We start from the raw sequence: 15,058 nt of genomic DNA on the forward strand, positions 1-15,058 counted from the left end.
TCTAGGGGGATCTTGTGTCCTTGCTTCTATATCTAGGGGGATCTTGTGTCCTTGCTTCTGTATCTAGGGGGATCTTGTGTCCTTGTTTCTGTGTCTAAGGGGATCTTGTGTCCTTATTTCTATGAAGGGGATCTCCTGTCCTTGTTTCTGTGTGTAGGGTATCTCCTGTCCTTGTTTCTGTAAGGGATCTCATGACCTTGTCTCTGTATCTAGGGGGATCTCATGTCCTTTTTTGTCTGTTTCTATGGGGATCTAATGTCCTTGGCTATGTGCTAATGAGGATCTCCTGCCCTTGTCTCTGTATGTATGAGGATCTCGTATCCTAGACCTAGATGTCACTGCATAGCCCCACCCCTCCCTCATTGTGCATGACAGGGTCACAGAAGTGTGTGCAGCTCCGTGTCTGTGAACTTTACCCCGGACACGGAAGTGGTTGCAGCTGAGGTGTTGATGTCTGGGGCTGTGCACGCTGTATCCCTCTTCCAGCAGGCAGCCTGGGGGTGTGGAGGAAAACCAAGGCGGAGCTGTATGGTATTAAAGTAGCACCACCCACCCCCACAGCTCCTGCTGCATGTACAATGCCAGGAAATGTTGGGCTCACCAAGCATTATATAGGTAGGGCGGTGTCATCATACACCCCCTGCAAAAAAAAACACGCCCTGCACTTTAATGGGAGATCTTGTTGGCACACGTTTGTAATGCAAACTGCCTGATCTCTCTGCGATGTTATTTTGCGCAGGTAGGATTTTAGCCAGAGTGAATTGGCAGCTGCTGATCTGCAGGCTGAGGTGAGACTGCTCCACTGGGTGCATTAGCAAAGAGGGCAGCAACATGGCAGAGTCAGCTGAGGACCACACAGCCAAGCCTGACAAGAAGACAAAGAAAACTTTATCCATAGAACAGAAAATTCACATAATCAATGCTGTGGAAAGTGGCAAGAAAAAGTCAGACATTGCAGCCAAATATGACATCCAGATGAACACATTATCAAATATAATGAAGAACAAAGACAAGGTGCTGGAAGCTCATGAGTCTTTCAAGTTTGATCCAAAGAGAAAGAGACTTAGAACCGCTTTCTACAAGGACCTTGAAGAAGCTCTAATAAAGTGGTACAGATTATCTCGGGGTTTGAAAAGACATGTGAGCGGCCCACTTCTGCGCCTCAAAGCCAATGAATTTGCACAGAAACTTGGGCACGAGGATTTTACGTGCAGCAATGGTTGGATTGACCGCTTTAAGGCAAGGTATGGCTTGGTATTCCGCTTGCAGTCCCCAGTGGCCTCAACAGACCCTGCTGCAGACTGGTACCTAAACGTGCTTCCAAATTATTTAAATGACTTCCCAGCCAGCAACGTGTTCAACACCAAAGAGACAGGCCTGTTTTACCACATGTTGCCTAGCAACACCGTTGCATTCAAAGGGGAAACATGCCCGATTGGCAGGTTGAGCAGAGAGCGGATTACGGTGATGGTCGGTGCCAACTTGGATGGCTCAGAGAAGCTCCCTTTACTTGTTATCGGCAAACATAAAACCCCGCACTGCTTCAGAAGTGTGACATCTCTGCCAGTGGTATATGAAGCAAACCACGCAGCACTGATGACCGCTGACCTGTTTGAGAAATGGATGCGCTCCTTAGATGAGAGGTTTCAGAAACAGAAACGGAAGGTAGTGTTCTTCGTAGATCCATCGCCAGCTCACCCTGAGCTAAAGAATCTGAAGGCCATTGAGCTGATATTTTTCCCTTCAAGCTTAGTCGCAAGTTTCACGGCCATGAAGCACGGGGTCATCCGAAGTTTAAAAATCAAATACAGGCGCAGACTTATTAAGCGCTTTGTAGACTGCATGGTGGTCAGCAAAGAATTCACTCTGTCGTTGCTTGACGCAGTTGAGTTGTTGCACATGTGCTGGAGAAACGTTTCTTCACAGACTATTGTGAGCAGCTACAAGGAGGCAGGTTTTAAATTACAAAATGAGGTCAACGTCTACAGAGAAACGTGCGTGGATAACGGCACCGATCTTAGGGAGCACGCAATGGCTGCAGGGGTGCAGTTCCCAGGGGACCTGTCTCTGGAGGAATTTGCAGCGCTGGATGATGATCTGCTCACCTGTCATGGTGACACCCCCAGGGCTACAGAGAGCACGCTGGGGGAAACGGACACTGTAGCTGCTGATGATGATGATGAAGGGCATGGACCTCCAGGGAGTGAAATGTGCATACCGTCAAAAGCTGACGCCGTGGCCGCTTTTGATATAGTGCGAAGGTTTCTCAGAAGTCAGAGAATCACTGAGAGCGACAACAATTCATTAGCAGACATTGAGAATTGCATTCAGAGTGTGTAAAATAAATGACACATGTATCATGTCATAATCCATGTTACTTATGCCACAGATTTTATTTCAAAGATGCTTTTCTGGTGGTGCGAAGTTCAAGCACATTTTCATTTTGTGTTTGTGCATATACTATGTTAGTCTGTTATGTTTTAATGGTTAAAATACAATCATTTTGTTCAATACGCATTTTTTTAAAGTTTGCAACCATTTACTCTGAAACTGGGATCAGTTAAAATATCTGTTACCAGTGACTTCTAGAAACAGCAATACTACTTTAACTTTTATTATACAGTGCTCCTGTAGCAATGCATATCAGATGTGTGGTTAAAATCCACCGTTATCCAACAAAATGAAAATGTTGTGCTATTTTAGAATGGCAGGCGAGTATAAATAGGCACCATAAGTCTGCAAAGGTTCAAGAAAAGCATCACACACAGATCTGGTTTCATATTAGTACTGCTTAGTAAAATGACTGACTGGCAAGATCTTTCTTAGTCTCTATATACCATTGTGTCTTTTGAGTCCAAATCCTTAAATCAATTGTATCTCTTTTGCCTTAAAATTATAACTGTGTTTTATTCCCACATAAAATGTCACATATCTTTTAATACAATGATTTTTATTTCACTGCTTCCCTCAAAGATGCCTTAAGTTGAAAACCTCTCCCTCTCTCTGTGACGTGTACCCGTAAGCAGTTTGAACTGACTTTGAATATGTGACAACAATCGCAAGCAGTCAAATTATTTCTAAAAATGCATTTCTACTTGGACCAAAATGTTGTTACCTACATTTTTTTTTTCAAAAAACAAAATACCTCTTGTATTAATATGAACAACTGCCTGCCTGTCAAATGGTTTCGGTTTAATTACTGTATTTGCTCTGTGGAGTGGCACAGATGTGGCCTAAGTTATCCACGCCAGGAAAATGGTCAAGAAACCTATTTTTGCCTCTCTGTGGATTCAGTGTTGCAGGGTTTTTTAAAGTCACACCTTGAGAAAGTCCTTTACGGACGAAACGCGTAGGTGCGTCCCTACCATTGTTGTTTTGCTCTGACCATTAAAGTATCCTTTTAATACATATCCCTGTTTGGAGTTACCCTCATTTTGGCGATCCACTAGCTGGTATGCTGCCAAGAAACGCTGCTGTGCTCCTCTACATCCTCGCTGTTTTTTAAAGTCAGGTCTGTGATTGCTGTGATTTGCCGCAAGTGGTAGATTGCGTGCAGCTGCTATCCCACAGAAGATACGTCCGGTTACATTGGTATCACAAAATATGCAGGTATTAGGCACAATGAACTGTAAGGGTTTTAGGGCTTTAAATAAAGTTAGGTGTGATGCAGGGGCTCTAAAATCTCTTCTTAGATCACTGAAGCCAACCATGTTTTTGGGTAAAAAAAAAAACCAATACGCTGTTTATATGCAAATTAGGAGCATTCACCTGTGTGCAGACGCATTGGTCATTCCTAAAACCATCTGCAGCCGGTGGTAGCCAAGGAGAGGAACACCTTTTGGAGATCTAAGGTATTTTTTATCTTCTTTTTTTCAATGTAGTAACAGTCTTAATTTGTGCTTTTCCACCCATATTTGCAGTTCTTTTTTGTAGCTGGCATTATTTGTTTTTTATGAGGTTTCTCAAAATACTTTTCTGAGTGTCCTTCGTGTTTAGTTTTTAGCATAGTTCTTCTGGGATTGTTACGAAGAACCTATGTACGAATTACTGACTCATCTCATCTTATCCCAGCTTAGATTCACTAAAGTATTTCACATTGTAAGGATATTAGTTTTTCCCACAAGTAGTTTCAGTACAGGGCAGCCTGTTTTTGATGTTTAAAATATGGGGATTGACTTGGGTATTATCTCCAAGCTATATTTTATCTTACATCTACTATAGAAACTGTCAATTCTAGAAGCAAAGTATCCTTGACAGAAAATATGTGAATCAAGTATGGAGGGAGTTTGTGAATACATGTGGCTTAAGTATGCAGCATATTTTGTCTCAGTAGTGTGGATCTTTGTATAACACCTGTTGCATATGTTTGGATATTGATAATTGTTATATCTAGACTGCTGGTTATATAGAAATAAGATTGACAGTGAGACGGTATATCACGTTTATTGCAACAAGTGGCCCACACATGTTGATTGTTGTTAATTTTTTACATAAGTAAAATGTGCAGAAAATACTGTTGTAGTAAATTACGTGGGATGCACGTGCAGCAATAGAACCAAAATCGGTTAAAGGCCCACGTGTGCCGTGTTGGCGTAGACTTCCTTTTTAACGAGGGCCTTCCTGTATACATGGGCTGTGTGACATGCAGTGTGTCATCTGTGCGGTTCACAGGAGTGGAAACGTATATGACCTGGGAGAGGAAGTGATCAAACTTAGTTCTATTTGCTTATTTTGTTTCATACTTGCAGTCACATCCTATATTATATTTCTTTTGTTTTATATTTTTATTTTTTATATGAAATAGATAAGGAAGCATTACTGGATGTAATAGATGCAGTAGGCCCTTCCAGTAGTTGCTGCATGCTTCCAGTTCCGCCCATAGGATGAGACTGGTGAAGGGGTTTATAAGTTCTTGGGCTTGTACTAGTTGTTGAGCCTGACGAAGGTACCGAGATGGCCTCAAAACGTTGCAGTATGTTGAAGATTTCTTCATGTAAACTTATGTGTACATCTTATTTGTGGTATCAATAAATCCCGAAGAGATGCTTATTTTAACAAGAACTTTTTTTGGAGTATGTTGGCTTCTTTAGCGTCTTGAGCCCGGTTTACTATATCATCTTCTTCTGGCAAAGAAAGGCGGGGGTTCTGTTTGGTCCTTCTTCCATGTGGTAAAATACAGATAAAGAACCTCGAAAGGTTCGAAAGTTTGTAACACATCAACTATTTGTTGGTCCAATAAAAGGTATCGCACTATTTACTCGTTGTCTGTTATTTTACTATATCATCTACTGGCTCCAGCCATCAGCAAGTTGTGCACAGTGATGTAGGTGTGACCTGCAGAAAGTACATTGCACTAAAGGGAATGGGGAGCAGGTAAAGGTAACCCAAAGCAAAGGGAAACTGCTGTTTTACATTTCTCGGGAATATATTATAGTCATATTATTTGCATATTCAGGTTCAAGTTCACAAATTATTTCACACATTTGGCCACTTATAAGTTATGCTTAGTGTTATTTTATTGTAAGCTATCTTTTAACTCTTTTACTGCCAGATGGACCTGTAATGTGCTGCAGGCCCCTGTGGCAAAAAAATAAATAAAAATGGATACGTTTTCTTTTCTTGCGCATTATCAAAATGGGCATTCTCTGCAATTGAACATTTACATGTGTTTATTACTATTGTTGTGTTAGCGTCAAACAGTTAAACCAAATCAATGAAAAAAGTGGGCGCGCGTGTAGTAGAATGTTGTCATCTTATTGTCAACTTGTCACGTTAGAGAACTCTGTGGCCAGAATCCATAATGTAATATCCACACTTTCTATAAATCGGAATCTAATCTTGATTTATATTTTTGTAACTTCTATATAAGTGAACTCGTGGTTCCCTTTTTTGGCAAATAATTACATGATTACATTTTAGGCAACAGGTTTCAACACTGGCTTTCTAGTGACATTTTCTTATATATAAAAAGATACCTATACACAGTATTATTCATCAAACTTACTTTATAAGCGTGCAAAACTTAAACTTGGGAAGGGTTTAATTTCCCTTAGCCACTCACCTGTGTGATGTGACTGTTTTGAACAGGGCTTGGTACACGTAGAGTATACTTCTGATTGGTCACCTGACAGTGAGAGACAGGCTAAGGATGGAGACAACAATTGATTGTCTTAAAGTAGCAATCCCCCCCAACATCGAGAATGTATTTTCATTTTTTACCTAACCGGTTGGGATCCCTGGAGCTAATTTGCGGAAAAAACAAAAGTGGCTGCAGGGTCATCCAGAAGACTGCAATATCATCCCACGAAGATGTCACAGCTTTATATTGGCAGCCTGAATGAAGATGAACCCCAAAAGTAACCCAAAGTTAAATATCTCGGCAACCAGGGGATCCCCGCACGTGTAGTGCTTTGATTCAGCAGCAGGGGGTGCCTTATTTCCAAGAACGTAAAAATATATACAGTATATGTAAAAAATAATAATCGAGTAGCACAGATTTCTGTTTTAAATTGCAAGTGCATCCATCTTCGGAAACTTTGTTTCTCCCTCTGACACCCATACATATATATTTTAAGAGAAAGCATATCTGATGACTGACTCCAACATGCCATTTGCAATAAAGACAAATTGCTACTAATTAAAATTTACTAACCATCCGTTTGAGAAGGGCAGACTGCCAAACGTTGACATGAAAAATAATAACAAGCAGTAAAAGTTTGATAATGATTAAAAAAAGCACAAGGGTTCTGGTTAACAAAATGAGTACAATGTGCTTCTCATCTGTGACACTGCAGCTTTTAAGCAGGGTTCTTTATTATACTACTTGTAGAACAAATTATAAATGGATGGCTACCAGTTATGAGACAGTGATTGCTACCATTCAGCCCACAGTATGCTTTGTCATAATATCACAGATCTTCAAATGAATATTGGTCGGAATAAAGTCCTGGTCTAGTGAACATGAGATCTCTGCTAGTGAGTATAGTGAACACATAAGGCACCTATTTTTGGTTAATGAACGTTATAATTATATTGTGAAGTTGAGGGGAACCCCAACCCTCTCTAATAGCGCGTCTGAGATCAGATGTATTGTAAGGAACCCCAACCCTCTCTAATAGCGTGTCTGAGATCAACTGAGAAAGTTGTTTCCATTGTAAAACTCACCATTGCTCATCAGATCCACCCATAATAGGATAACACGGCTTCAGCACAGGTGGTGCAGTCTTCGACTGAGCCACCGATTGAGCCCCCTGTGTTGATATCCGGAAATCCTGACCTGTTGGTGCCCCTTGAGGACTAGAGAGTTGACCGCCCCTGGTTTATGCCATCCATGCCCGGGTCACAATCATGTGATCACTCCAAGGGCGAAGATCAGACTCGGAAATGCCCGAGGTCCAGTGGCACCCCCACCCCCCCCCCCCCATATCTCGGCACTGTGATGGTTAAATCTAATCTGGTATCACATTTTATAAATGAATGATGCATTGCTTCAAGTGAATGATATATACTGATGCTGGTTCATATGAATGTGCAGCCTTGTCTGTGAAATAGTTTTAAAGCAACAATCCCCTCCCAGGCGCCTACGTGAGCTTAACTCCATAATGTTAGTATCTTGCCCCCTGAGCATGTGCCGCTTATTAAAGAAAATGTGTTTTTTTGTGCATTTAGATCATGATTCTGAGGTTGCCATGGCAACCTTTAGACTACACTGGGCTCTGTGGAGAGCTCTAATTTGTCCTCCCGTATATTAATATTTCAAACCTCTTTATCTCCTAAACTACTAATAAACAGATAATTAAAACCGCACTGAAAAAGGGCAAGAAGAGATTTCTTCAAGTTGGGGCCGTTCTATACAGGTTGCGGCCGTGCGCGCGCGTGCACTCGCCGCATGCTTTTCCCTGTTATAGAGCCGGGAGCTACAGGTATGTATGTGTGTGTGTGTGTGTGTGTGTGTGTGTGTGTGTGTGTGTGTGTGTATGCATGCATGGGTTGTATGAGTGAAGAAAGTCCTAAATAAGATTTTTTAAAGAAAAAAAAAAGTTTAATAAATAATCTATTTAATTTGTGCACTCATTGACACACACACACGCACACACATCCATACAAACACACATCCACACATACAGACACACATCCACACATACAGACATACATCCACACATACACACATTTGAGCGCCGGTAGCAGCGCAAAATCATCCCCACCGTCTTCCCCGCTGTCTGTCGGCTCCCCGCTCCCTGCCGTGCGCGCGTGAGGCCCTTGTATAGAAGGGCTGGCTGACCTCAGCCATCTGTAACTGCCGTGCGCGCGCACGGCGTAGCACCCGCGCCACTATAGAACGGCCCTAAGTTAATCAATAAAACCAAAAATGAAAATGCATTCAGCGCGGACTGCTGCTTTAACTTCTGCGATCTGTGGTATGGCTGGTTGTGACGGGAGGGTGTAACCAAACTCTCAAATAAAGGCTAAGACCATTTTTGGTTACCCATGATCCATGTGTAGCACATGTCCCTTCTCCCCATTCTTGGAGATTATGGCTATGCGACTGCTTGGTGTGGTGCTGGTTACCTGCGAGGTACAGGGGAGATGAGTTTCCCACGAGGGTGTATCTGTACCACTGTTGGCTATCACAGATCCCTGTGTTAACTCCACTCCTGTCACTCAGGAATTCAGCATGAGGAGGGGGAAAACCCCATTGGATAGCCTATCACTGTCTACATCTTATTAGAACTTACATGACAGGGGAAGGTAGAGAGATAGCTGGACCAGCCACCGCTATATGTGTATAAGGGTTCAAGAGAGTTAGCTCTTGGACCCAGTAACAGGGTACTGTTTTTACATAATGTTTGCAATAAAAATTATTTATGTGTTTTTCCCTTTCCGGGCATGTCAGCGAGCAGGGATTGCTAGGGCATGAGTTTCACGGGGGATTTTGCGGAGGACTTGTTGTCAGTATGTGCCTAGGTAGTTGGGGTCCAGAGTTGTCAGTTCCCCTAAAAATGTACCGGGAATCATACCTGATTCTCGGATACATGTAGGCACATTGTCCCGGCAATATCTCCCCTTGAAAATGCTAGCGCAACTCACCACTGGGGTTCCCTGCTTCAGCATAGCCCAGAAAGGCGAATGGGGCACAGGGATAAAAAGTGTTCCTATAGCTGAGGGGATCCCTAGGTTATGGGGGGTACCCTAGTTAATGCCCAGGTAGCCCAGAACCTGAATTGGGTTTGTGGGTGCTCCAACCATATATAAGGTTGTGAGAGGACTCTCAGAGTCCATGCTAAGTCCAATAGATAGTTTGTGAGGAATAAGGCTTTTAGGACTAAAAGTACAGGCAGTCCTCGGTTATCCGACACAATGTGTTACTCAAAATGGCGTTGGATAGCGAAATGTTGTAAAGCGAAACACATTTTCCCATAGGAACACTGTTTAAATGAAAGGTTCCGTTCCTGAAGGCATTTTTAACACTAAAATACACCAAATATTTTATGCAGGCAATAAGATATGCAGCACACACATATAGTGTATATACTGTATTATTTATATAATATAACATAATAAATAATATATTATACAGGCATACCCCGGTTTAAGGACACTCACTTTAAGTACACTCGCGAGTAAGTACATCTCGCTCAATAGGCAAACGGCAGCTCACGCATGCGCCTGTCATCACGTCCTGAACAGCAATACCGGCTCCCTACCTGTACCAAAGCTGTGAGCAAGCGGGGATACTATAGGGCCTGTTACACATGTGTTATTTACATCAGTTATGCACGTATATGACGATTGCAGTACAGTACATGCATCGATAAGTGGATAAAAGGGAGTGCTTCACTTTAAGTACATTTTCGCTTTACATACATGCTCCGGTCCCATTGCGTACGTTAATGCGGGGTATGCCTGTATAGTATAATATAATATTATATAGTATAATATTATATATATATATACGCTCTTACAACGCTTTGCAACGTTGTTTATGTGTGTATATATATATATTGTGACAGAAACCAGGGGATGGTAATAAATTCCATATATAGGGCTCCCAGGATACTGAACAGTTTCTATCCTGTCTGGCCTGGGAGTGCAGCCTTATAATACATGCACTCCATCCCACAGTTTTGGGCAAGCGCTGGAACTGAGGGATTTCTGTCACCTGTCATGCTAATTAGAAATCAGGTATGTAAGACTGATTTCCTGTTTGCTCTTGTCTCTTCTCCAGAGCCTGGAAGGCTGCTGAACACAGTGGGGAGAAGCCCCTTCCCCACACAGGTTCAATTGTTCTATTCATTTGGCTAACTCTGCAAAAGTACCTTGTTTTGTTGTTGGAAAGTGGAAAAGCCACTTCCACCCTGAGTTAGGGAAATCTAAGTTAAGTTATCGCTCAGGTGAGCAGTTTTTGTTTTGATGTGTTTTGTTGTATGCACTGTGGCAGTCTCAGTGCCTGGGACTGAATAAACCAGGCACAGCCTGTTTAAAGGAACAGTACGTGACGCCTCCTCATTTAACCTACCCCAAAAGACCGTGTTCTAACCGTCCCGGACAAGCAGCGGAGCCCCGGAGTAAGCTGTTTGTCACATATGGTGGAGAATGCGGGCAGAACACTAAAAGGTCTGGGGGTTAAAGAACTTTAAAAAAAAAAAAAAAAAAAAAAGGTTTTTTTCTCTCTCTCCAAACAAGATGGAAGACGTGGTGAGTGCGCTGGTACGCAATGTCGCTGTCCAGAAAGACGCGAATGAAGCCCAGCAACAGGCGAGTGAAACCCAGCGACAGCTGTTAATAAACCAGCAAGAGACTAATGCAATCCTGCAACAGGCGAATGCAAACCAGCAAGAGACAAACCGCTTGCTGAGAGAGGAGCAACAGCGGTTCGCTCAGGGCTTACAGCAGGAACTCGAGATCCTGAGGGGGACTATCAGTAACCTTCCACTGGCAGCGGCAGCCCCAGTTCCGAAAATGACCAGGGCAAGCCACTACCTTCAGAAGATGGGACCCTCGGATGATGTGGAAGCCTATCTTCTCACGTTTGAACGCACGGCACAGAGAGAGGGATGGCCAGAAGCTGAGTGGGCTGGTCTAATCGCACCCTTCCTAAGCGGCGAACCCCAGAAGGCTTACTTTGATCTAGAGCCAGCCGAAGCTAACGTCTATGCAAAATTGAAGTTCGAGATCCTCGCCCGCCTCGGCGTAACCACGGCTGTTCGCGCCCAAAGGTTTCACGCATGGTGCTTCACGATGGATAAAGCCACCCGAAGCCAGATGTATGACCTCATCCACCTCGCCCGGAAGTGGCTACAACCCGAGATCAACTCAGCAAGCCACATCGTGGAACGGTTGGTCATGGACCAGTTCTTGAGGAAACTTCCCTCTGCCTTACGCCATTGGGTCAGTCGGAGTGACCCCCACAATGCGGATGAGCTTGTGGCCCTCGTAGAAAGGTACAATGCAGCAGGAGAGCACCCGCAACTCACAGTCGTGGAGCAACCCCACTACCCGAGGTTCCAGGACTCTTCCAGAGACGGTAAAAGGGTACCGGGGTTAAGGGGAGCTGAAGAGCGGCGACCACCTTCACGCAGCACCAGCAACAGTGGTTCGCACACTAAGGGCAATAGCCAACATGGGGAGCCGGGAAAAGGCTCTAAGTGGGACACAGACTATGTACCTAAATGTGTAAATTGTCATGAGAGGGGCCACACAGCAAAAATCTGCCCACTAAATGATGAGCCCATGCAATGCAACAGCGTGGAACCTTATTCGCTGTTGTCCCAATGTATGCGCCCTAGCCCAGAGGACCCCTTGAATAACCATCTGTGGGCATTTGTAAAGGTTAATGGTAGGAGGGTTCGGGCACTTCTGGATTCTGGGAGCATGGTCACACTAGTGTCCGAATACCTCTTGCCCATTAAGAAGAAACAGGGAAACAGTTCACAAAGAATGGCAATTTGTTGTATACATGGGGATAATCATGAATATTCCACTGTTGATGTTTTTTTGAAACAGAGTTTGGTTCTTTAGATTTCAAGGTGGGTATTGTACCCAAACTGGCACATGATGTGTTAATAGGGACCGACTTTCCCCATTTTCTAAAAATGTGGTCCCCCGCTCAGAATAGCGCCCAGAGTTCAATAGCGGACCATAACGAAGTATTAGAAGAAATAAATCCTTTCCCGTTTTCAGAAATGGAGGTTGACGAGGGCCCAAATAAGAAGGGGGAAAAGGAGGAGTGCTGTAAAATTCCCTTCCCCATCACTACTTTGGTAGGGAATACCCCAAATCAGGATGTTGATCAGACACTTACCACCCCAGAACCGGATAAGACCCTCGCTGACCTAGAGGTCAGTCCTGGGAGTTTTAAGAAGGCCCAGTGGGAGGACCCCACATTAGAGGTAGCAAGGGGAAATATACGGGACCTGAATAGTACTCTTGGCCAACCAGATAGGTCGCTTGCTTACCCCTACTTCGAGGTAGAGAACGACCTAGTATATCGGGTTGATAAAAGAAAATCAGTTACAACTAAACAATTGTTGGTACCACGGACATTCCGTAATGTAGTGTTACACCTCGCACATAGTCATCCATTGGGGGGACACCTAGGGGTGGAAAAGACAAAAGAAAAGGTTCTCCGAAGCTTCTATTGGCCTGGGGTTCTGGCAGAAATTACGAATTATTGTTCCTCATGCCCAGCATGTCAGATCACCGCCCCGTTCAAGGCGTACCGCAGCCCATTGGTACCCCTTCCCATAATAGAGGTACCATTTGACCGGATTGCTATGGATCTAGTAGGACCCCTAATAAAGTCTGCTAGGGGACATCAGCATATATTGGTAATATTAGATTATGCCACCCGATATCCGGAGGCAGTTCCCCTACGTAGCACCTCTGCCAAAAACATAGCAAAAGAGTTAGTAGTTCTGTTTTCCCGGGTTGGAATTCCTAAAGAGATTCTATCTGACCAGGGAACACCGTTTATGTCCCAAGTAACAAAAGAGTTATGTAAACTCCTAAAAATCAAGCATCTCAGAACCTCAGTCTATCATCCACAAACAGATGGTTTAGTGGAAAGGTTCAATAAAACCTTAAAGAGCATGTTACGGCGGGCGGTCGATAAAGATGGGAAAAACTGGGATTGTTTGTTACCGTACCTGTTATTTGCCATTAGGGAAGTTCCCCAATCATCCACAGGCTTCTCCCCGTTTGAACTATTGTATGGCCGACACCCAAGGGGCTTACTGGATATAGCCAAAGAGACTTGGGAACACGAGGTTACCCCTTACAGAAGTGTAATAGAGCATGTTGCCCAGATGCAGGACCGCATTGCTGCAGTCCTACCCATAGTGAGGGAACACATGGAGAAAGCTCAAGAAGCACAGAGGAATACTTATAATAAGGGTGCTAGGGTCAGAATTTTTTTTCCAGGTGATAGGGTACTAGTTCTGGTTCCCACCGTGGAAAGTAAATTCCTTGCTAAATGGCATGGGCCATATGAGGTCTTGGAAAGAGTGGGAGAAGTAAATTATAAGGTAAGACAGCCAGGTAGGAGGAAACCTGAGCAAATTTACCATATAAACCTACTCAAGCCCTGGAAAGATAGAGAAGTCTTGTCAACCCTAGTAACCCCAGGTCCGTCAGAGAGTCAAGAAACTGACCCAGAGGTTAGCATAGCTGAAACCCTGTCCGTTCATCAGAAACAAGAGGTTCAGAATTTAGTGAGCAGAAACAAAGAAATCTTCTCTACACAGCCAGGTAGAACTAGCGTAATTGAACATGACCTAGTCTCTGAACCGGGGGTCCGAGTTAACCTTAAACCGTACCGAATCCCAGAGGCCAAAAGAGAGGCTATAAGTTTAGAGGTTAAAAAAATGCTAAAACTAGGCGTAATTGAGGAATCCCAAAGTGGGTGGAACAGCCCTATAGTCTTAGTCCCAAAGCCAGATGGTACAACAAGGTTTTGTAATGACTACCGGAAACTAAACGCGGTGTCAAAATTTGATACTTACCCTATGCCCAGGGTAGATGAACTTGTAGAGAGACTGGGCAAAGCCCGATATCTCACAACCCTAGACCTAACAAAAGGGTACTGGCAGGTTCCCCTCACAGAAAGGGCAAAAGAAAAGACAGCCTTCTCAACCCCAGACGGCCTCTTTCAGTATAGGGTGCTGCCTTTTGGCTTACATGGAGCTCCCGCCACATTCCAAAGAATGATGGATAAAATTTTAAAACCACATGCTCGGTATGCTGCTGCCTACCTGGATGATGTGGTAATCCATAGTGAAGATTGGCAATCCCACCTTCCAAAGGTCCAAGCTGTGCTCGACGCAGTTCGGTCTGCTGGACTAACTGCTAACCCCGCTAAATGCACCATTGGTCTGGAGGAGGCCAAGTATCTGGGGTATTCTATTGGCAGAGGTTTACTCAAACCCCAAACACTCAAAGTGGAGGCGATACAAGGTTGGCCAAGGCCAGTTACAAAAAAACAAGTAAGGACCTTTTTGGGGTTAATTGGGTACTATAGAAGGTTTATTCCCAATTTTGCGACTAAGGCAACCCCACTAACCGACCTCACAAAAGCAAGAGGACCACTTATGGTAAAGTGGTCCCCCGAAACCGAACAGGCCTTTAGAAGCCTGAAAGAAGCTCTCTGTGCCCAACCAGTGTTGGTCACACCTGACTTCTCCAAAGAGTTCGTAGTCCAAACCGACGCATCTGAGGTAGGGCTGGGGGCGGTACTCTCCCAGGAGTCTCAAGGTGAGGAACACCCCATCCTTTATTTAAGTAGGAAACTAAATCCCCAGGAGAAAAATTACTCCATAGTAGAGAAAGAGTGTCTCGCAATAAAGTGGGCTGTAGAGACGCTCAAATACTACCTGTTGGGGAGAAAATTCCGGTTGGTCACAGATCATGCACCCCTTACCTGGATGTGTCAAAACAGGGAAAAGAATGCTAGAGTGACCAGGTGGTTCCTAAGCCTACAACCCTTTAAATTTTCTGTGGAACACAGGTCAGGGCACAAACATGGCAATGCTGACGGGTTGTCAAGGATGCACTCCCTAATATC

The 15,058-nt window shown here is 44.0% G+C and overlaps 1 protein-coding gene across 1 annotated transcript; it reads left to right on the forward strand.

Annotated features, from left to right (window-relative positions):
• The first annotated feature begins 401 nt into the window (after positions 1 to 401).
• TIGD4 (tigger transposable element derived 4) lies at positions 402 to 5,253 on the forward strand. Its single transcript, XM_075613343.1, has one exon. It carries the CDS (start codon positions 832 to 834, stop codon positions 2,338 to 2,340), a length of 1,509 nt encoding a protein of 502 aa, XP_075469458.1. The 5' UTR covers positions 402 to 831; the 3' UTR covers positions 2,341 to 5,253.
• Positions 5,254 to 15,058: the final 9,805 nt, after the last annotated feature.

Source organism: Ascaphus truei, chromosome 1, assembly GCF_040206685.1.
Source record: "Ascaphus truei isolate aAscTru1 chromosome 1, aAscTru1.hap1, whole genome shotgun sequence".
Taxonomy (NCBI): domain Eukaryota; kingdom Metazoa; phylum Chordata; class Amphibia; order Anura; family Ascaphidae; genus Ascaphus; species Ascaphus truei.

Bases quoted from the DNA above. Each gene is read 5' to 3' on its own strand.
- TIGD4 (XM_075613343.1), top strand. From the start codon at position 832: ATGGCAGAGTCAGCTGAGGACCACACAGCCAAGCCTGACAAGAAGACA.